At 46.2% G+C, this 23347-nt stretch overlaps 1 protein-coding gene across 1 annotated transcript in view; it reads right to left on the bottom strand.

The window, feature by feature from the left end:
• Positions 1 to 17273, bottom strand: part of FAM171A1 (family with sequence similarity 171 member A1) — a 134789-nt gene extending 117516 nt beyond the window's left edge. Inside the window, exon 1 of the mRNA XM_053895770.1 lies at positions 17163 to 17273. Within this exon, the coding sequence (XP_053751745.1) occupies positions 17163 to 17259 (97 nt within the window). The 5' untranslated portion in view covers positions 17260 to 17273. The remainder of the gene's footprint in view (positions 1 to 17162) is intronic.
• Between the last annotated feature and the right edge of the window lie 6074 nt (positions 17274 to 23347).

The following is a 23347-nucleotide window of genomic DNA, read 5'->3' as shown; positions in this document are numbered from 1 at the left end:
TAATTTTTTTGTTTTCTCTTTCCTCTTTCCCTCTCTTTGTGTGTGTGTGTGTGTGTGTGTGCGTGTGACAATTGCAATGGGCTTATTAGCAAACCTGTTGGGTTTCAGAGCAAGCTAGGAAGTCACTTAGAGCACTACCTAGAAAAATGACATGTAATTAGAAACAGAAGGAGCTGGGGCCGGTGCGGTACACAGCACAGAACAAGGCCATATGCACACAGCTCACACTAAAGACAGTGTGCTACAACAGGCCTAGGTATGCGTTTCCATCTGAAACAGCAGTCCCACTCACTGAAGAGTTAACTGCATCCACGAAATCGTAAACTGGAGCAGCGGGGATCGTGAGTCTATTTTGTACTGTCTGACAAGTAACAGGACAGGATTAATAAATATCCATGAATGAGAGAGCGAATAGCACTTAAACTGTACGTTCTCCCTACCACACTCTGCCCCTTCCCTTTCAATTCCTGCAAAAGCAAAGAGAATCCAATGAACCTTCCAGCCATTCCTGAAGCCATTCAAGAAGCCACTCCCCACATGGAGACGCCTCTACCATGGCTTCCATGAGGACCACTGGAGGAACCTTCTCTGGGCACTAGGTCCCTCGCACCCCATCCCAACAAGAATCAGCATCAGCTTCCTTATCTCAAACATTTTTAGTACCTGAAAAGAGACGCAGTGCAATGTTCAATAACCCCATGTAAACTAACTAAGATCTGGGTGTAAGCGGTGATGTTCAACAATTTTCAAAGTCTCTTCCGCTGCCAAAGTTGCCATTAAAGAGTTCGAACTTTCCATACCCTTTTGGCTGCTGTGGTGGGGCACTTTCCCTTAACTCCACTGCAAGAGCAGAACAAGAGTGAAGAAAAGAAAGTAGGGGCACCTGGGTGGCTTAGTCAGTTAAGTGTCCAACTCTTGATTTCAGCTCAACTTATGATCTCACAGTTCATGAGATCAAGATCCACGGTGACAGCACAGAGCCTGCTTGGAATTCTCTCTCTCTGCACCCATCCCCCTCCGAAAAATAAATGAATAAACTTAAAGAAAAAAAAAAGAAAGTAGGAGCACTTGGGTGGCTCGGTCTGTTGAGCATCTGACTTTGGCTCAGGTCATGATCTCATGGTTTGTGGGTTTGAGCCCCACGTCGGGCTCCATGCTGACGGCACGGAGCCTGCTTGGGACCCTCTCTCTCCCTCTTTCTCTGCCCCTCCCCTGCTCGTGCTCTCTCTCTCTCTCTCAAAAATAAACAAACTTAAAAAAAGACAGTAAAGGAGCTCAGTAACAAAGGCGACTAACTGTGTCCTCAATAAATTCCATGAGATTAGCAGGGGCTAGAGTTGAGACGAGTGATACTGAGAAAACCAGTCCCTTTGATGTTGGGATATCTGGCTGAAGACTGACCAACCATGCAGAATCAATGAGAAAAGGGGATGTGTAATAATTCGGGTGAGGAAGATAGATGAGACAAGGCGCCCGGCTCACAGACCTAGAAGAATACCCACTACTCATTAATGCCCCTGCAGGAAGCAGGAGACAGGAGTTTACCAGCAGCTCAGCAACTCCACTGTCATTTTGCCAAAAAAAAAAAAAAAAAAAAAAAAAAAAAAAGTCTTTTTCAAATGCTTTATAAACTACAAAAAAGCTACAATTCATATGGATGGTGGCGTGGCCCTGGGAGTGCCTTCCTCCCCTTCTCTGTGTGGTTCCTAGCCTTCAAACCCCACCTCACAAGCCACTTTACTGGGAAGCCTCCCTGACTGCCCAGTTATTTCCTCCTCCGCATCCCTCTATGCTTTGCTCCTCCCTACAGTGGTTTGTTTATCTGTGCTTCTCCCATAGGAGCTCGAGTTCCTGAAAAGTGGGGGCTTAATTATCTTTGGATCCCCAGAGCATGGAACCATAAGAAGCGACTGATAATGCCCACTTTCATTATTAAATATGTGAGCTCTACTTGGTAGGGAGCATGACGGCTGCCCAGAAACTGGGTGGCTCAGACTGGAGAATCCCTGAGCAGAAATCATGACTGAAACAGTGAGTGTGAGCGTCTAAAGCAGCCGAGAGAGACACTCTAACAGAACAGAGGAGGAGCATGTATGTGGGATTATCATCTCCATGCTGTGACTTCAAGCCACGCTCCCCCACCCACATACACAGAAAGGAATAATCTCTTTCCTGATACCTCTCAGGATTATGAGGAGTAAAAAGATAACGGACCTGAAAGCACTTGAAAATCTGCAATTTAAGAAATTAGTATTATCAACCTTCCGGTGGTGAGAGGTAAGGACAGCAGAGACTCTTTGCTGGGTACATGGATGGGTGGATGGGAGGATGGATAAAGAGTGGTTCATCTGCCATGAAGCAGCTAAGAGGAAAAGAAGTTTAAGAAGTATCTAACTTGCCAGGCCTTTCTCTCATGTAAACGTCTCCTTAAGGATTCTGAATTTAGAAATGGGTAGATATGGGGGCGCCTAGGTGGCTCAGTTGGTTAAGCATCTGACTTCGGCTCAGGTCATGATCTCACAGTTCATGGGTTCGAGCCCCCCGTCAGGCTCTGTGCTGACAGTTCAGAGCCTGGAGCCTGCTTCGGATTCTGTGTCTCCCTCTCTCTCTGCCCCTCCCCTGCTCATGCTCTTTGTCTCAAAAACAAATAAACATTAAAAACGAAACAAACAAATGGGAAGACATAAGCAGGGAATAGTTCCACCTTAATTAACATGTTATCTAATCAGTGCACATAAAAAAATATCCTAGTCTGAAAGCCATTAACTCCTTTCTCTTGTTTACTTAGCATTTATGTATTACTTTTACGTGTACTGATTTAGAATGTCTCAGTTTAATATTTAATGCAACATCTAATAGGTTTCCATTAAGACACTGAAATCTTTATAAGGCAATGATTTTATTTTTAAATTTGAAAAGGCAAATGAGGTTCAAGATGGTGAAAAAAACAAAACAAAGCTGTTCCAAACAGTAGTGGGGAAAGAACACAATGGGAGACTTCTATCAATTTTACCTCTAACTCAAAATCTACGTTGCAGCACAAGAATCAAAACACAAGTGGCGTTAAAAGTCATTTTAATGGTTTGTGCTGCCAAGGGGTGAGCGAGCTGAATCAAAGGATCACTTTCTAAGGTTAATTTCACTAGGCAGTCTTTAAGTTTACAGTAAAGGAAAAAACGTACCCACAAAACTGTGCACTGAGTATATGCCCCATGCGCCAAGTGATATAGTTTTGGAAGGAGAGACCTAATTTCGCCACAGCCGTACTGGTGACATTTGGACAAGCGGTGGACCGAGGGGGCTCTGCACAGACAGCCTGGAGAGCAAAGCTACGTTTTAAAAGGGCTCCCTGTGCTCGCAGATGGGCTGTAAACTTGACCAGACTGCAGACACTGTCCTCCACCCTCACCAGTTGAATGCATTAACTTTTCTATTCCTTTCCCATATGCTTTATCGCACATTCAAAAACATGGACAGCAGATGGTAACAAAGAAAGAGATCAATCACCCAAGCAAAAATTGAAAAACCTTGTTCTGAAAGAGACATCTAAAAGCCACTTACCTCCAACCTCCCATTAGATGGGAATATTTTAATTGAGTGACATCAAACGCAAGCAACTTCTTTTAGGTCATCCTTGAGCAGATACCGCCTTTTCGTACTGCGATATTTGCAATAATGGACTTGCATTTATCTAATCCTATTGTGCTTTCCTAACTTGGAATAACCACAGACTTCCTTAATATCAAAAACATAATAGAAGGGGCCAGCAGCTCCCAGAGAACAACTTTCTATCACAGTAAACACTGAATAAACGCAGGGCTCTGAGATTCCATACTCAGGAATCAGCGGAAACAAATGTATAAACGCAGGGCTCTGAGATTCCATACTCAGGAATCAGAGGAAACAAATGTATCTCATGAGTACGGAAACAAGAAAACGTTCTAAGTTTGGAAAAAACTTCTCTTTTTATGAAATCTCTATTTTAATTTAAACAGAGGGGCTATTTATGCCACTAATTCTATCTGTCTGTGCAGAAGTTCACAGAAACCAGACAAAGGGCTTGAGGAGAGAAGCTTTACTAACAAGGCAACTGTATATACAGCGGGGAAACCGGACACAGGTCTCACTGTTCTTTGCACGGATATAGTTTCTAAAAGGCAGGCGGCTCAGAAACAGACTAAAAGTTAGAAGAGGCCACATGAGGGAAGAAGCAGAAATGAAAAATAGAGGACCTGACTCAAACACCCACTTTTTCCCTAATCCCAGATGTGGATCTCTGGAATAGCCCAGCCCCACAAAATCTGCAGGTAGACATGCACATTCCCTTGAAGTGTCAAATGTATATTTGTATAGGTTAATGGCATAAGCAAAGGATAGAAGGAAACGATGATATCTTGTCTAAATTTCCAAAGGATATACCCAGTCATTAGGGGAGCTTCTTCAATCTCAAGGAATTTCATTTTCTTCCATGCTCTCTTGGTATGTTCAACTCTGATTCAAAGTTTTTCTGGCTTTTGTGAATGAATACATTTGGAACTGTACTATCTTAACTGATTAAAAGAGGCTATTAGAATATTCAAAGTATTCTAATTTTGAGGAACTGACTCAATACACTACTGACTCAAAAGGGTTATTAACAAAGTATCCCAAGAAACTTCCTAGAAGCTGCCTGGTCATGAAGAGATCCTGGCACTTCTTTGGGTGTATGGATTCTTACACGTAAATGGCATATACATTTGCTTTCCTTTAAAGAGAATAAGTATCGAAACAGTCTGGTATAATCTCTAGTCCTATATTAACCTATCTAACCTGAGCAGTATGTAAATGTTAGACTCTGGAAGGGTTACTTTTCTTTTTCTCTCTCATTCCTTCTCTATCCTGACACACACACACACACATACACATCCTCACGTACACAGATGCACAGGCATGTACCACGGCTTACTTGGTATGCGATAACGTGGTTCTACATGATCAGATGGGATATTCAGTGAGGAGGTAGTGTGGTCATGTGATAGACTTTAATTATCAAAGAAAAATTAAAGCCTGCATAAATAAAACATTGTTGAGAATAAAAATAAACATAATGGCGAAACAATGCTGATTTCTCAAAGTGCTCTAACACTCCTCAAAAACTAAAGCCTGGAAAACTGTAGCTGGAAAATGAAATGTATGCACTGCATTGTTAATGTATCGATCTAGCCACCTAATGTATATTTTAGCCCACCAAAATGGCTAAAACTAAAGAAACCAACACCACCAAATGATGGTGAGAATGTGGTGCAACAGTAATTCTCACACATTTTTGGTGGGAGTATAGAAAAATATGATGGAAAAACATCTCGCAGTTTCTTGAGAAACTAAACATTCACCTACCTATAACCCAGAAATGTTGGTTTCTTCCCAAGAACAATGAAAACATGCCCAAAGAACGAACAAATGTATAAAAATGTTCACAGCAACGATATAACAACCAAAAACCAGAAAGGACTTGTGTGTCTATCCAGAGGAGAATGGATAAACTATAAGATATTCACCCAGTGGAATACTATTCATGGCAAATAATGAAGCCAGAGTATGGAATGTATGATTCCATTCATGTGAAAGTTCTACAACAGGCAAAAAAGTAACCTGTGGTGGAAAAAATCTGAACGGTGCTTGCCCCCAAGCAGCAGAGGCAGGGATTTACTGGAGGGGGTACTGGGGGAACTTTCTGGAATGATGGTAATATTCTGTATCAAGATGGGACTTGGGTTCGCACAGATATACACATGTCATCACTTAAGACAGGTGTATTTCCTTGTATGTAAATTTTCCTCTGGGAAAAAATGGAATACTGAATCCTAATTAATGATATGCCTGCCGTTGTACTTGGAGGAAAGTGCATATATTTGACACGTACTTTAAAATACATCAGTAAAGGGGCTCCCGGGTGGCTCCATTGGTTAAATGTCTGACTTCGGCTCAGGTCATGAGCTCACCATTCCTGAGTTCAAGCCCAGCACTGGGCTCTACGCAGATAGCTTGGAGCCTGGAGCCTGCTTTGGATTCTGTGTTTCCCTCTCTCTCTGCCCCTTCCCGCTCAAACTCTGTGTCTCTCTCAAAAATAAAGAAACATTAAAAAAAATTTTTTTTAAAAGAAAGAAAATGCATCAAAAAATAAGACAGATTAATGGATAGGAAGATGAACTGATAGGGAATAAAGCAAGAATAGTAAAATGGTAACTGTAGAATCTAAGTGGTGAGTATGGGTCTTCACTGTAAAATTCTTTCCATTTTTTTGTATGGCCAAACACGCTCATGAAATAAGTTGGGAAAAAAATCTATTACAGTGCCATAATTAGCATCATTTAAAACTTTACTTTCAGGATCATTGTATAAGCCAAGAGGAATGAATAAAGTCTTTTCAAAGAGTGAAAAGGATTAAAATTCTGCAAGTAAATTCAAATACCAAATAAACACCGGTATTTCACACTTACTTCAGAGTGAGTAAAGCCCTCACTTGGTGCCATAAGGAGAGCAAGGGCATCCCATCACACTTTACGGATCCAAACAAACCTGCGGGACTATTTTACAAACAACCACATCCTTCCCTACCTCCAACTCTCCAATTGTTGGGTCCTAACAAGTTTCTCTTGTTATATAAATAGTCTTGCCAAAAACTAATGGGCTCTGAACACAAGCCAGGAGATTCCCCCAAGCCCAGCTGGGTGTTACCCCAAGTCCCACCCTGCTCGACTGGACCTCCCTCAAGAGCTCAGGAGAGGTACTCGTGGGAGCTTCCTATCGCTTCTACACATCTGGACCCCACACAACACGAAGCACAGAGCTCGGCTCTTAGGAGCCGCTCAGAAAATGACCGTTCGAGGTTGCTTTCCATGGTTCAAAGGCTAACAGGGACCACACAAGGGAGGTGATTTGTCTTTTCAGCATAAAAACGACCAGGCCTATTAAGAGTCCCTTATTTATGCTGGTAAAATGCCACAGGATCAAAATTATGAGAAATTATAATTTAATCCTCCAAATCTTATGATAGCACAGTCTGAGGGCAGGGGGCAGGCTGCCTACGGTCACACAGTGGCCTCTGTCACTTACTGTATATTTACGTCTCACGGGAACGATATGAAGATTAAAGAAGATAATCTATCCAGGTACTTAGCATCATGTCTGGCAGGTTGTAAGCACCCAGTGCACGTTAGCTAATTGCCATTATTATTCTTCACGTTTCTGTGAAGGAAGCAGAGAGTGTCTGCCACTATTTCACAGATTTAACATTAAATATAATAGAGATCCCATAAATATTTACCATTCAGTGAACTCAGTAAATCACAGTTATGGAAACAAACTTCACTTTCAAGTTCTCAGAGACAAAATAGGAAAACTCAGGACGACTTTAAACATGGCATTTGGGATCCCACAAGCTGTCTTAGGATTTCCTTGTGTACGAGTCCATGTCAGAGTTGTAAGGTCCTGGCGCAGGAAAGGACAGAGGGGACACTCATCCAGAGCCCTCCTCGGGACTCGCCAAGGGAAGGCGCTCCACTGTCCTCCCTCCCGTGCTCACTGACCTCGGCGGCAGGGAAATCTGCCTCCCCATCCTCTCTGCCCAGTGACCCCTCGTCTACATTCTGGCTACAGCAGGCAGGAGCCCCCAAAAGGCATCTCTACCCTCACCCTTGGAACCTGCGGATACGTTAGGTCAAGTGGCAAAAGAGACTACAGGGGTGATTAAGGTTATGGACTTTCCCGGATTATCCGGTGGGCTCAACTAATCGCATGGGCCCCTTTCAAAGGCAGAGAGGTCAATCTGGCTGTGGTCCGAGAGATGCAGCAGCAGGAGAAATCAGAGAGAGATCTGAGGTGTGAAAAGCTGCCCAGGTGCTGTCGCTGTGGTTGAGCAACGGAAGGGGCAAGGGGACAAGGACTGCAGGCAGCCTCAAGGGGCAAGGAAAGAGGAGCCTCGGCCTGGTATCCACCCGCAAGGGGCTGCATTCTGACTACCACCTGAATTCGTGTGCAAGCAAATTCCTCCCCGGAGCCTCCACAGTGGACTGTGGTGCAAAGGACGCAGAGCACAAGCCCACTCGGGCACTACAGGGGCGAAGAGGGGGAGCGGGCACCTCATCCACTGAGGCAGAGCTCCCGGTGACGGCTTGGATAACGTGGCTCACCTTAGGGACTGAGTTCGGCTCTGTCAAAATTACACTAAAAATCACATTAGAGGGGCGCCCAGGTGGCTCTGTCGGTTGAGTGTCCGACTTCGGCTCAGGTCACGATCTCGCGGTCCATGAGTTCGAGCCCCGCATCGGGCTCTGTGCTGATGGCTCAGAGCCTGGAGCCTGCTTCCGATTCTGTGTCTCCCTCTCTCTCTGCCTCTCCCCTGCTCACTCTCTGCCTCTCTCTCTCTCTCAAAAATAAACATTAAAAAATGTTTTAAAAATTACATTAGAAACCTTTCCTTCAGTACAAATTCAGGAAGTCTTCCATTCAAGTCCTGTGCTCAAAAAAGTCAGTCTAAGCAAATGAAATGCTCGTCTGATTTGGAAATAATTAACTTTCCTCCTCAAGCTCATATTTCTCTGTCCCTGTGCAGTATAGCTTAAGACAAAACAAAACAAAACAAAACAAAAGGAAAAACCCACCTTTTATAAACTCAATGCTTACTTCAAAGGTGTCTTCTTCTAAAAGCCAGGTTTTCCTGTTCTGCCTGCTACTCCCCCCAAATCCAAAAGATCTTATCAGTTTTCATATCTGAGTATGTGTTTAAATGTTACATAAAATTAAGGATTCGAAATAGTGGATGAACATATCAGATCTATATTTGACCACCTTATCTCTCTCCACTTAAGTAAATATGAGTTTTAACCTAATTGTCCTGTAACTATTATTTCAGAGCTTCATCCGACAAGAGTACCAACATTTCCAATCAATGCTGTCACTGCGTAAATATTTGATTCCCAGCAGGACATCTCTTAACCTAATTTATAACCATTAAGAGCACTGAGAGATGTCCACATGCTTATACTCTCTAAAATAAAACCTCCTGTGTCCCATTGTGGATAAATCCTTGAAACATCTAGAAATATACATCACAACTTATAGCTGGACGTTTAGTCAGACAACTGTTACTAGCTTTCACCTTTACTCAAGAGACTCTTTCCTAATTACACACAAAAAAAAAGTCCCTTGGTGATGCCCTTCTTAATTTATTTTTCCATTTGTCTTCCAGCTGGACTGTAAAATATCAGAGGCCGAGGATTTCTAAATAATCAAGCTTACCCAAAAATATGCTGTCCCCCCCAACCCTCTTCTGTCTAGTAGGTATTTTGCATACTTACATAAGTCTTCACAGGGCGCATGCTCTGTATGGAGGGTTGTAAGAGCATAAAGAGTGGAGCAGGAGGTGAAGGGAAGTGAGGACGCACAGTGGTCATCCAGGGGTGATGAGCAGAATGTTCCAGCTGGAGAAGGGGATTTAAGCTGGTGAAGCAGGGGGCGCAAAGGTTGGAGCAGGTGCATGAGGAAAGGCAGGAAAGTCGTCAAGGCCAGACTTAGTAATTTAGACTTTACATGCTGGGCAACAGGAAAGGATTAAATGTTTTTCTGCAGGAGAGAAACATGAATACGATGGTGTTTGAAGAGGGACACGTGGAGAGAGCCTGGGTTGAAAGAAGAGACCACAACACGGAGAGAGAGAGAGAAGACAGGATGCTTTCAACAGGTGCCTTATGAGGGTGAGGATACACGATCGTGAAAGTGAGGAGCGAGTGAGGGAGCGTTTATGAGACACAACGGGAAGGGAAGTGTGACGCCTTCACGTGAGGCGAGGTCTTAAAATGACTGAGTGGTTCTCTCCCTTTGTCCGTTCCTTATTCACCTTTAGACCAAGGCCCTGAACTCGACAAGAGCCAAGCTCCTCTCTGTTCTTGAGCTCAGTTCCCTGGGAGAAGCCTCCAACCGGGACCCTTCAGCCTCCTCCTCCCAGCCCCTGAGGTTTGAATCCCCGCTTCTGTACCAGAGGCCCCATCAGCTGCTCCCCTGGGACCTGTCCAGCTGTCATATAGCTCCCCTCTCTAGGCTACACTGGACTGAACGTTGCTCCCGGTGAGTTAGAAACTGCAGAGCAAGCAGTTTTGCTCCTCCTGTGCTGCCCAACAGGTGCAGTGCCCAGGTGTTCCACACCGCACCGCTCTCTGTCCGCACTGGGGCCCATTCGCCGACGAGAGGCACAGGTATCAGAGGTGGGCGCCCAGCCCGAGACAACACACAACACGTGGGAGGCCATTCCAGGGGGAGTGGTCCCCTATCCTTTCATTATACAAAGGCACTGGTGGCGCCCTTCGATCACAGCGGCCTTTTACCCCATTTAGTAACCAAGAGATAGGTTTCAACAAAAATTAGAGCCAAGTTTAGAAGCAAGCAAGACTTCTAAAACTAGCTTTTGGCAGGGGGCTTGGGGGGGGCGGTTCTGTATTCTCCCTGCAGATATGAATAAAACCCACTCTAGAAGGAACGCAGAGGATTTCATGCACTTTGCTTACAAATAAAAGTCACAGCCCACGGAGTGCATCTGGGAAAAAAAGTTGTTTGGTGATAGTGGGGCGGGGGAGGTCCGTGAGGTACTCCCCAAGGATCCTCACCATGGCTCCAGTTTGGCAGAATTTTGTTAAGAAGATGCAAAAACTCCACGCGCTTCTCCAAATGTTACCTTCAGTAGCTGCGGTCCCCCCAAATGGCCCATTGCCACGGTGGGCTGTATGGGAGCCAGGCTCTCTTCACAGTTCTTGGGGGTCAGTATCTGTATCAGTTTCCTATTGCTGCCATTAACAAATTACCATCACTCAGGGGCTCAAAACAACATAATTTTACTGCTTACAGTTCTGCAGGACAGAAGCCCCAAGTCAGTATCAACTGGGCTGCGGTGAAGATGTCAGTGAGACAGCATTCCTTCTGGAGGCTCTGGGAGAGAATCCATTTCCTTGTCTTTTCCAGCTTCCAAAGGCTGCCTGCATTCCTTGGCACACGGCGCTTCCTTCATCCTCACAGCCAGCAGTGAAGCATCTCCACTGTCTCTCTGTTCCCCTGCTCACATCTCTTCTCCCTCTGATCTCCCCACCTCGCTCCGGTTAAGAATCCTTGGATTACATTGGCCTATCTGGATAATCCAGGTTAATCTTCTCACCTGAAGACCCTTGCCTTAATTAGCTCTGCAAACTCCCTCTTTCAGCGGTTATATATTCAAAGGTCCAGGGATCCGGACATCGACATCTCTCGGGGCCATTATTCTATCTACCTTCCACAGGATGTGTGTGGGGAGAAAGCACTGTGACCACAGATCACCTTAGTTTTCTCGGCCCGAGTTTCCTCATCTCCAGAACAAGGAGGATAAACTTGACCTCAAGGTTCCTTCTGTACTACACAATTGCGTCTATCTTGATCTAAAGACATCTCTATAAACGTGCCACATAAAAGCACCCGTAAGACTACTGACTGTATAGACTACAAGGTAGACAAACAGTCTAAGGAGACGCCCAGATTTTAAGCCTAGTTAACAGAGAACTTAGGCTGTGCTGGGCTGGGGGAGGTTGGAGGCAGACTCAGTGTCCTGAAGGGGGGACGTCCAGTAGCTTGTCGGATAAAAAGAAAAAGAGCCAAGACATCATGTCAAAGCCAGAGGGAGAAAAATTGGAGTCATCCACATAAAAGGATTTAATTACTGGAATCCATGTGGATTAAATTCTGTAAGGGGTAAGTGAAAGAAAAAAAAAAAAGAGCAAATGTTTGCAGACGGACTGGAAAATGGCGAAGTCATTCCAAAGAGCTTGATCAGAGGAAGGTGGAATCACCTTAAACATGCTGACTGAACTGTTTTGTGTTTAGGGGGCTTATTATGAAGCCTTTCTAGAGTGGTTAATTGCCTCACGTTTTGCCTATTTACCAGCTGCATTTTACAAAAACAATGGTTTACTTAATGTAGGGCACACGTTGGGGTCACACTGTACAATTGTTTAAAAAATTATTTCAGGGGCACCTGGGTGGCTCAGTCGGTTAAGCGTCTGACTCTTGGTTTTGGCTCAGGTCATGATCTCACAGTTTGTGAGTTTGAGCTCCACAGTGGGCTCTGTGCTAACAGTGCAGAGCCTGCTTGGAATTCTCTCTCTCTCTCTCTCTCTCTCTCTCTCTCTCTCTCTCTCTGTCCCTGCCCTCCTCTCTGTCACTGTCTCTCAAAATAAATAAACTCAAAAAATTGTTTTAAAAAGAAGAAAAAAACACTATTATTTCATACAATTAACTGATCTATTTAGAGTGCTGAAGCTTAATTAAAAAAATACACTTAGGGGCACCTGGCTGGCTCAGTCGGAGGAGCATATGACTCTTGATCTTGGAGTTGCAGGTTCAAGCCCACACTGGGTGTAGAGATTACTAAGAAAACTAAACTTAAAAAAATACACTTAAAATACATTCAGTTCCACATTTGGTGGAACTGAGCATTTAGCCAGTACTGAGGTCTTTAAAAATCCTTAAGTTATATTCAGTAAAATCAAATGAAAATGACTTGTTTCCAATTACTTCTTTGTAACTTGATCAAACTATAATAGTATTATTGAAATATGTGATGGGGGTGCCTGGGTGGCGCAGTCGGTTAAGCGTCCGACTTCAGCCAGGTCACGATCTCGCGGTCTGTGAGTTCGAGCCCCGCGTCAGGCTCTGGGCTGATGGCTCGGAGCCTGGAGCCTGTTTCCAATTCTGTGTCTCCCTCTCTCTCTGCCCCTCCCCCGTTCATGCTCTGTCTCTCTCTGTCCCAAAAATAAATAAAAAACGTTGAAAAAAAAATTAAAAAAAAAAAAAAGAAATATGTGATGATTTCCATTAGGCATGTTTCACACAAAGTACGGGAGGTGGGTGCCATCACAGGACAAATTTTTCCATCTAGATTTCTGAAAAGTTTTTATACAATGTTTCCTTCAGTAATATACACGTCTGTGGTCTGACTTAATTTGCGTGTGCCTTTTTCGTGTGGAGTATTTACTAAAATAACTAAATTAGTATTCCCCAACAAGAATACAAATGTACGGTCTGACTTACAGAGATATTAGAAATGTCTTTAGAACAAAGAACTGACTGAAGCTTAGAAAGTACTTTCATTTGCAACCTACTACTTGAGAAATCTACCTAATTTCCTCCCTTTTCTGGTCGGAATGTTAAGCATGAAAGCTGTATGTTACAAAGCGTTACAGGAAAAGTACAAATAGGACACAAATATAAACCCATAAAGTCATCTCAAAGCCTCTGCCAGAAATTACCTAGATGCTGCTGTTGTTTTTCCAACAGAGTTCCCACACCTGGTGTGCAACAAAGTCCAGTGGCCTCTGCAAATCCAAGCTCTACACTTTCCCAGGACGCGAGCCCAGGAGTTTTATTTAGATGTTATGTTCTCATTATACCATCAGCATAAGTCATGCCTGTTGGACGATCCTCCTGATATTTTCCATCGCTCCGTGGGTTTTCAACTGATCATGGTGTTCTAATAACCGAAATTTGAATTTGGCAAAGAACAGGCCTCTCGGAGAGAAGAAAGACAGCCAACCATTCACCTCCAATGTTATGACAGATTGTAGCTTTTCTGAGATGAACATAAAGTTAGCACATCATTGCAAAATACATCACTATTAGATAATGAGCAGCAAAATAAAGATCATACAATATAAGTCTGAGCATGAAGTCCTTAACCTAGCTCTGACCTTTCTTTTGGCACATAAAAACAGTGCTGGGCTTCAAAAATATCTCTATGGAGTACATCTGCACAGCTTACTGCGCTCCAAGGAGAGCCCCCTCTATTAAGCCAGCCTCAATACACAGCTGTCTAAGAGGTTAAGAAAGTAAAAATTAGTCAGTACTATTGAATAACAGTTTCTGTAAAATTCCCAGAAAAAAAAAATAGACACTATAAACACTTTAGAGAAACTTCGATGAGAACAATGAAAACACGCAATCATATTCTAGAGCTAGTTCAAATTCATGATTCGCAAAGCAAAACTTCACGCTGACAACAGCGGTCTATGAGAGCCCTTTGCTGGGTCAAAGTAGCTACAGTAGAAAGAATCTGGAGCCAAATCTTAAATTCTATCTTGAGTACAATTTATTCAATTATCTTGAATGCAATTTATTTGAATATCTTGAGCAAAGCAATGCCAAGGAATTTTGTAGATGTTAATTGCCTTAGATGAAGCAACACTCATTTAATACAGAAGTGTCACTTAGTCCCAGGAATGTAACTGTAACACCACTGTAAACCATACACATTTGTGTGTTCCAGTTCTCTGAGGAGTTTTTCCTAAAGTCATTTCTCAACCCTGTTGGTGCAGAAGGTATGTGTGCAATGCACGTTCAAAGTATGATTCAAGTAACAATTTGTATAATAAAAGCAAAACTCTTACAAATTAGGTTTCCGAGAAGGTAAACACTGAAGATTTCCTCTAAAACTTCACCACAGTGTGCTATAGTGTATGCTATTAACTGTCTTCAGTCCTTCGCTCATTCAGCGCTACCTGAGCACCAACTAAGTTCAAAACAATCTACGACCTGTGGTGGGACTGCACAGTGAAATCAGATGTAGCATTTTTCTTCACTGTGCATGAGATCCAGGAGATAGAGAAGAGGTGAATTTAAAAACTATGCTACAGGGGCGCCTGAGTGGCTCAGTCGGTTGGCAGTCCAACTTCGGCTCAAGTTGTGATCTTGGGGTTCGTGAGTTTGATCTCACTGTTCGTCAGTTTGAGCCCTGCGTCAGGCTCTGTGCTGACAGCTCAGAGCCTGGAGCCTGCTTCAGATTCTGTGTCTCCCTCTTTCTCTGCCTACCCCCTCATTCGTGCTCTCTCTTCCTAAACAATAAACGTTAAAAAAAATAATAACTATGTTACAAGCCGAGTGACAAGACTGGGTTCAAAGAAATCAGTGGGGGTAAGGTTACTTTCCAATGTCAAAGGACCAACCATCCACTCTCCTAAAAACGGTCCTAGCTCAAAACCTAGGTGATAGTGAGGCCCTGACTTCTGGTAGAGCTCCTGGGCTCAACACTTTAAAAAGCCATTCTACTTAATGGCACTAAATTCTGGTGCAGGGGGGCAGGGGGACGGGGGGCATTCCAAGGCACTTAATCCTCCATTCAAACCATCCCATAGACTAAGACACTTCAAACCATGGTATCAATATCCTCATTGGTTGATCATTCTTCACCCACTTCATAGAATATTCCATTTCTGGGAGTTTGGTTACCCAATCTCTGTCTAGTGTGGTCCTCACCCAATTGCAGCAGTAGGTTTTGTTCATGACTTTTTTTTTTTTTTTTTCAACCGAGGCCCTGTCTTCCCCTATTTTATAAGCACATGAACTTAATATTTCCATATATTCCTATCTCAAATGCAAAAACACTCAACCCATTCTTTGGAATTAATGGCCTCGTTGAAACACAAATATCATATTCATTAAAATAGCTGATTCAAAGAAGCAGTAGAATATTAATGAAAGAGACTACAATTCTACACCGATGATCTAATGTTCTAAACATTCATTTCCTACTGAAGAGACATATGGGTCTTTTTGTACCTTGTCAATGTCCCCCTTTCCACAATATACATTACTAAATTTACACACAGTTCATAACGGTTCTATTATGTCATAGCTACAGAAAAAAGCAAGGCAGGAAAGAGATGCCAGCAAATGATACAGCAAGAGCCCAATGCGAAAACCTCTCGTACAACATGTAGGTAACAAACTAAACCCAGGCCACTACGTAGAACCTTCCTTGCCTGTCATAACATCACGGGCGGAAGCCCACCCACGGCTCTCTGCTCCCAGGCAATCCAAGCTCTGAGTATTTGTTACAAGGGAAGGAGGTTATTAGCATGAGGAAGAGGGAGGAAGGCACGGTCTGTGCTAGAGGACGGTGTGCGCGGGGATGAGGCGCTCCTCGTTCATTGCATCCACTGGGCAGACCTTACAGGACACACACCTTTCTGCCAGGAGAGGACAGGGGCATGGAGTCGGTGGGCGGAGGGTGGGGGTGGGGTGGGGGTCTACACCGCTGCAGGGAAACCCTCTCGACAGCCCAGAGAGGCCCAGGGGGAGGCCGGGCACTGGATCCGGTGTGGGTGCTGATGCTCATTTGCGGCGGCCTCACTCACCCTTGTGAAAAGGCAGGCAGCAGAGAAGCACTCAATTTTGTCCCCTCACACGCGTGCAAAGGAAGCTTCGGGATCCCCTCCAAATAAAGTCTTATTTTAAAAACAAAAGACAGGCTTGTGGCCATTCTCAGAGGCGGCCACATTACTCCCAGGTCTGGAAAGCAGATTTGCAGAGGCCAAAGATGAGACAAAAGGCACGAGCTGGCGACATACAGACCTAGAAATGATTTTTTTTTTTTTCTTTAATGATTAAGGCCTCCCAGTTCTGTCTCCCCTTTTGGGGATGATTCTTGGGCCGCTGAGCAAATCCCTTACCGCCTGGAAAAGACGTCGGACGGGGAGGAGAAGGAGACCCCCAAACTTTCCCAAACTGTGGCAGGCTGGTGGCGGCCAGCGGCCGCGGACCTCGGGTCCCAGGGCGCCGGGGGCACCCGAGAGGCAGCGGCCACCCCCCCAACACGCCACAACAAAAGGGCCGAGGTCAGCCTTCGCGTTCCGGCTTCCAGGACCCGAGCCCCGAGAGGGCAGGGGGGGGCCGGGAGGGGGGGAGAGCGGGCGGCGGCGACCCCGGGGCGGCCGCTCTGGCCGGGGCGAAGGGGAGGATGGAGCCTCGTGTCCGCGCCACGGCATAAAGGGAAGGACCCTCGGAGGCATGCAGACGAGCCCCCCGAAGCAGCAACAGCTGGTGCCGCCCGCACCGCCTCCGGCCTCGGCCGCGGACCCCGCAAGGAGCCTCTGCCGGGGGCGCCTCGGCGGCCCCGGGCGGCGCCGCCCCCTCGGGAGCGCGGCGCAGGGAGCGTGGGGGGACGCCGCAGGCCCGGCGGCCGAAGCTGCGGCCGGGGCTCCGGCGGCCGCCGACACAATGCGGCCCGAGAGCCTCCCCGCCCGCCGCCGCCGCTGCGGCAGGCCCGCGGCCGACACAAAAGCCCACCGGCCGCCGGCCCTCGCTCCTCCCGGGCCCCGCCGCCGCGCACCGACCTTGGGCTCCGGCGCCGGGCTCCCGCAGCGTCTTGGTCCCCGCCTTCCAGACGTTGCAGCCCAGCAGGCAGAAGAGGAGCGCCGCGGACCTGCTCATCTCCGCGCCGCGGGGCCCCGGGCGGCTCGGGCTCGCCGACCACCGGGACGGAGCGGCGCGTCAGGGGCGGCCGGGCGCCGCGCCTCCCTCCATGTCGCCTGGCTCCGCGCGCGCCGGGCCCGCCGCCCGATTGGCCGCGCCCCCGCCCGGCGCGGCGCCGGGCTCCGCAGCCCACGGCCGCTCCCTCCTCCGCGCGCCCCGGTGGGTTTCCCCGAAGAGCCGCGGCTGCGGCTCCGCCAACTCTTTAACCCCTTCGTGCCCTGCCCCGCGCCCCGCCCGCGGGGCGGCGCCCGGGCCCCGCCGTGGTGCCACCTGGCGGCCGCGGCGCCGCGCGGGGAGGGGGCCGCGCGCCCACGAGCCCCGCTCCCGCCCGCGCCGCGACGCCCCCCTGCCTCCGCCCGCGCGCCCTCGAGCCTCCCCGAGGGCCGCGAGCGAAACCTTTGGCCCCGGGACAGCCCCAGCACCCCACGTTCCCCGCTGCTTTGAAGAAGAAGAAGAAGAAGAAGAAGAAAAAAAAAAACACCTGTTTTTCCGAGGCTGAGGCCTTCGCACCTGTTAACGGACGGTCCGAGGGTGGCATCTGGGTCTCGGGGCGTGGCCTGCCTCAGTTTCCTCGGTATAACGCCACCTGCAGCTACTCAGGTCCCGGTCCACGTATGTTCCCCAAGGTGGACTTGACGCCCAGTGTTAAAAGTCAGCGGAAACAGAATCTGTACGCCTGTATGAACTGAAGTAGGCCCTCTGTGCCGCAGTGTTGACGGACGAAGGGCTCCAGGTAGAATGGTGCTGGGCTAGTTTTAGAAGCTTAGGGTCGGGAGGGAATTTACATTTCCGTGTATTGAGGGCGTGGGTAGTTTTGTTACTTTTGTTTTGTCTTCGGGATACATGATCTAAGGGGTAGTGTTATCCCCATTTACAGATGAGAAAATAGAGGCTAAGGAGGGTTAAGGAAATTTGTCCAAAGTGCACAGCTGGTCAGTGGCAGAGCCAAGGCTGAGAGTCTGGCCCGAAAAATAGTCTGGCCCGAAGGCTAAAAGCTCTTCACAAAATCCTCAGGCTTCCTTTAATCCTAGTTACACCCCTCCACCCCCACCCCAATTTCCCTTCTTCCCTCTATATGCCTTCCTCCACACACCCCACATGTCCCCCCTGACTGTCCGCCCCATCTCCCAACCAGCACTGCAGTGACCCTGGGGCCTCTGTGTGGCACCCAGGCTCTAAGGAAATCCACAGCAGTCTCACTGTCTGCCCAGTGCTGCCTCCAGAACACCAGGCCAGAGGAGGGTTATTTCTGTGATTTTATTAATTGGGCATTAAAGCATGGCAGGCAGTGTACCAAAAAGAGAATGAAGGATGGCATTTGCCCAGTTGGCTTATGATAGACAAATCACTGTGAGACACAATAAAAACCAGGAGGTGGAGGAGCCCATATGGGTTTTATTGTCACCCTCAGGACCAATGCTACAATTAGTGCAAATTGTGCACCTGCACAGGGTGGCAGGTAGTCAGGGAGGCAGAAGGAAAACCTACAATTAAGGACTGCCTGATCCCTCCGCCGTCAAAGCCTTAGGGTTGTTCCAGGGTCCTAACCCTCAGAGCCAGAGGAGAGAAGCGAATGCAATGACAGTTCAGCTCAGCCCTCAATCCCAGCTTAGTCACCAGCCTACGGGAGCACAGGGTCCAGGCTAGCTAGGTGGCTGGATGGAGGATGGCTTCGTGAAGCACGGCAGTCTTGAAGTTTGCAAGTCACTTTCTTGGGTAGGGGGCTGCTTCTAAGCAGTAAGCCCCATCTTAGAGTTGAAACTTCCCAGTTCAAATATCCTAAGGATATATCTTGGTCAGGGATGTTGGGGATGTTGGCTCTAAGAGACAGGACCAGCCTGAGCAAAAAAGAAACAAACAAAGCACATTAACCAGGTGGATTGTTAGACCACCTGGGACTCCAAAAAAATTCTCGGAAGCTGAAGTCTCATGAAAGAATAAAGGAAGCTATTATTTTGGGGGGTTCCTAATATATCCCACTCTCACTAGTAACAACTTACTTGGATAGCATTAGGATTCCCAAATTATAGATGAACAAACTGAAACTCGGTGACAAGTAATTTGCCCAAAGTATCCAGCTCTAAATGACAGCAAACTCAAATTCCCTATAAGAATGTTACCCCCAAGAGTAAGTTTCATGCAAACGATTCAAGTTGCCTCTTCTCTTGCTGTGTCCAAAACCTAGGTCCAAAAACCTAGTCTAATCCCAGTTATTTCTGCACCTGGTTAATAACACCCAGTGAATAATATGATGCCACTGTCAGTCTCCTGGTTGGGTAATGTACTTTAGTTACATGTTACAATAGGGTTGCTGGGGGGAGTTGGGTGCAGGTTGTAACTGGACCTCTCTGTAGTATTTTTATATTTTCTTGTGAGTTATAATTATCCCCAAATAAAAAGTTAAAAAAAAAACACCTGTTCTGTACCATTTAATTTTTAAGCTTTATTGTTCCCTTAAAACACTGGTGATCCTAGTATAGAGTAGAACCTTTAAGAGTGGGAGAAGTCTTAGTGAACACTAAATGGTTAGTCAAATCAAATTTGGGTCACGTTCACCCCTGTAGATGCCCGGGTATAATGGTTGTTATTATTGTGTAACAAAATTTCTGTGGATGACATAGCACTTTAGAGGAAGTTTATGTACCTTTATAGCAATGCTGAGGCTTGCATAAATAGTTTTAGAAATACCACCCCCAATCCATTTTGTGAAACACAAAGAAGTCAAATATTTTTGCACGGTGCACCCTGCAAGCCTGTCTCAAACCCAAGAAGAGACCTGGGCCCCCCAAGAACATTCCCCTATTAGGTGGATGTTTTCGGTTACTGGGGTAGGAGGCTAAGAAGCACAAATTCTGCTAAGTCACCTAAATAAGCATGCTTACATATCCTCTGCCCAGAATTATGTAAGAGTTAAATAGTCTTGCTTTTTCTCTACTGGAATAGAAGAATATGGCTCACCTTTTCTCATTTTCCAATAATCAGATTCCCATTTCATAACTGTGGGGGGAAAATCACTGCTTGAGAGGGAGTGTTTATAGGACAATGGAAATTAGAAGTGCTCTTTCCTTCTAGAACTTTTCCTGTTGCTCTTATTAAAATCGCACATTGTTTGACTGAAGATGAATTATGACTGTACTTATTTGAAATTGCTTCGAAGTTGCCTGACTGCAGCATTTGATTTCAATTTTCCAGTCCTCTGCCAAAAGCAGTGATGCTATATACAGAACTTTTCCTGTCTGAATTTTCCAGAGACCTTGATTTCAGAGGCTCTGTGTCAAGGTTTCTCAGCCCAGGATGATTTGTTCTATTGAAATTTTTCCTGATGTTGGTGCCCATGCGGTGGAATTTGAATTGTCTGAGTTTGCTTCACCCTACCTTCTCTTTCTCCCCTGGGCCCCATACATCCGCCCGGAGGAAGAAGCCGCATACGAACCACACGCTGATCATGCGGTGCAGACCAGGAAGGGTGCCACGGACATTCCTACTTCTGTTTGCTGATGCTTGTATTAAAGTTGGATAAAATGTAGCCATTGGTGGAAGCTGCAAGCGCTTGGCATTTTTTTCAGAGCCCGTCGGCCATTCATTTGAAAAAGAAAAAGGCGAAAAAATTACTGAGAAGGAATCGATAGGTTCCACTTAACCCCAGCGCTCCTACTTTGCCCTCTTATTTATTTATTTATTTATTTATTTATTTATTTATTTATTTATTTATTATTTATTTATTTATTTATTTTGAGATCGAGAGAGTGTGCAAACAGGGAAAGGGCAGAGAAAGAGGGAGGGAGACAGAGAATCCTAAGCAGGCTCCAAAACATCAGCACAGAGCCCGATGGGGGGGGGGGGCTCAAACCCACAAACTGTGAGATCATGATGTGAACCAAAACCGAGTCTGACAGACGCTTAACTGACTGAGCCACTCAGGTGCCCCAAAAATCTAGTTCTTTTTTGTTAAGTTTATTATTTTGGGGGGGGGGGGGGAGAGAGGGAGAGCTCCAGTGAGGGAGGAGCAGAGAGAGGGAGGGAGAGAGAGAGCATCCCAAGAAGGCTCTGCACTTTCAGTGAGAAGCTTGAACTCAGGAAACTTGAAGTCACGAGCTGAGCCACAGTTGGATGCTTAACTGACTGAGCCACCCAGGTGCCCCCTACTTTGCCCTTTTTGGGGGGCTTAGCACCCATATATTAATCCATGTGACTTTCCAGCAAGATTTTTCTTTCACACGTCCTTTCCTTCCCCCTACAATCTCTTTCCTCTCAGCCAGGCTCTCAGCCAGCAGAGGTATCTTATTAAAGGACTAATCCAGCGAGTGCATGTCTGGTGAGAAGTTTGCAAAAGTATGTTAGCCTATGCGAGCGAATCCCTGGGAGTGTTCATTTCAGAGCCCCTGTAGCACTGTTCCACTTTGCATGCCCCATTGTGATTAAAGGAGTCCAGGTCATATCAATAGGTCTCGGCTGTTGGAAGGAATATTCAGAGGCTTTTGCTAGAGGAGTATTTATTTCCAAGAGTAAAGGAGTAGACAGAGAGAAGTTCTCAACGCAGGCAGATGCAGTTCTCCGCGTGATGATTAATTTTCCATGTCAGCTTGACTGGGCCGAGGGATGCGCAGATAGTATGAGCTAGACTGATGCCATCTGGGACAAATCTGCCATGAGGACCGTCCTGTGACCCGAAACTTTCTTGAGCCACGATTCTCAATTTTGTTTGAGCACACAGTGATGTCCTTGCTCTGCCCTGGAGATATGACAATGAGACATACCTATTCTTTAAAAAAAAAAAATTTTGTTTGTTTTTCATTTTAGAGAGAGAGAGAGAGCACGAGCAGAGGGCAGAGGGAGAAAGAGAGAGAATCTCAAGCAGGCTCCAGGCTCAGCATGGAGCCTGATGCGGGGCTTGATCCCATGAACCTCAAGATCGTGACCTGAGCTGAGATCAGCAGCCAGATGCTCAACTGACTGAGCCACCCAGGCGCCCCAAGACATGTCTGTTGCGAAAAATCCTCTTAGGCGGTTTCCCAGGAGGCCCCCCAGCCTTTAGGGCTATGAAAGCAGATCTTACCAGGCAGGTGGTGTTGCCAAGATCTACTCACTTGTAGCTGCCGGAGACACGCTTGTCTGTAAGTCCCCCTGATAAGCCATTTCTTGTTAAGCTGGACTTTTTGGCCTTTTTCTTTGGTCCTGTGGCTCCTTCAGGGTTTGGAGATCCTTCTCCATCTAGTTCCTTTTCAGGGAACACTGAGAAACATCTGTGGGTGCGTCTGTGAAGGCGTCTCCTAAGAGATTAGCACCATTGAACTGGTGAACGGAATAAAGCAGATGACCTTTCCCAATGTGGGCAGGCATCACCAAATCCTCTGATGACTGGAATAGAACAAAATAGTAGAGGAAGGGTGAATTTGCTCTCTCTGAGCTGGAACATCCATCTTCTTCTGACCTCAGACATCAGTGCTCCCAATTCCTGGGCCTGTAGGTTTGGGCCTCACCAGCTTTCCTGGGTAATCAGCTCGTAGATGGCAGATCATGGAAACTTCCCATCCATAACTGTGTGAGCCAGTCCCTCATAAGAAATCTCTCTATATCCACACTTACCCTGTTGGTTCTATTTCTTGGAGAACACTAATACGCTTGGGAACTATGGGTCTTCTACTGATTTGGAAATAAGAAATAAATTTAAAATTTTCATAACCATTCTCCTTTTGTTTTTTTCTGAACATAGGTTAGAGGCTCCATTAGTAAGGGCTCAAGTGCAGAAAAAGAATTCTCTGTTTTACAAATAAGACTAGAAATTTATAGCAGGATGAGGGGCTAGGCTGGGTAAGACTGGCTATCTTTGCAGCGGTGAGGAAGGTCCAAGGGAAGTTGCCTCCAGTCCTAGCATTGAGGGTTTGATTGGACAGAACCTCACAGAGGACGAGTGGCACCCAGTGGACTCTTATGTGTAGAAAAAATTCTATGTTTGATGTTCCTTCAGAGCACCAGCTTGGTCATGTTACCTCCTCAAAGATCCGTCTGACCACATTATCCAAAGTATCCCTCTTCTCTCAAGTTA

The sequence above is a fragment of the Panthera pardus genome, unplaced genomic scaffold, assembly GCF_024362965.1.
Source record: "Panthera pardus isolate Hobbes unplaced genomic scaffold, ASM2436296v1 HiC_scaffold_6, whole genome shotgun sequence".
Lineage (NCBI taxonomy): Eukaryota > Metazoa > Chordata > Mammalia > Carnivora > Felidae > Panthera > Panthera pardus.
This window is presented reverse-complemented; position numbering and strand designations above follow the sequence as displayed.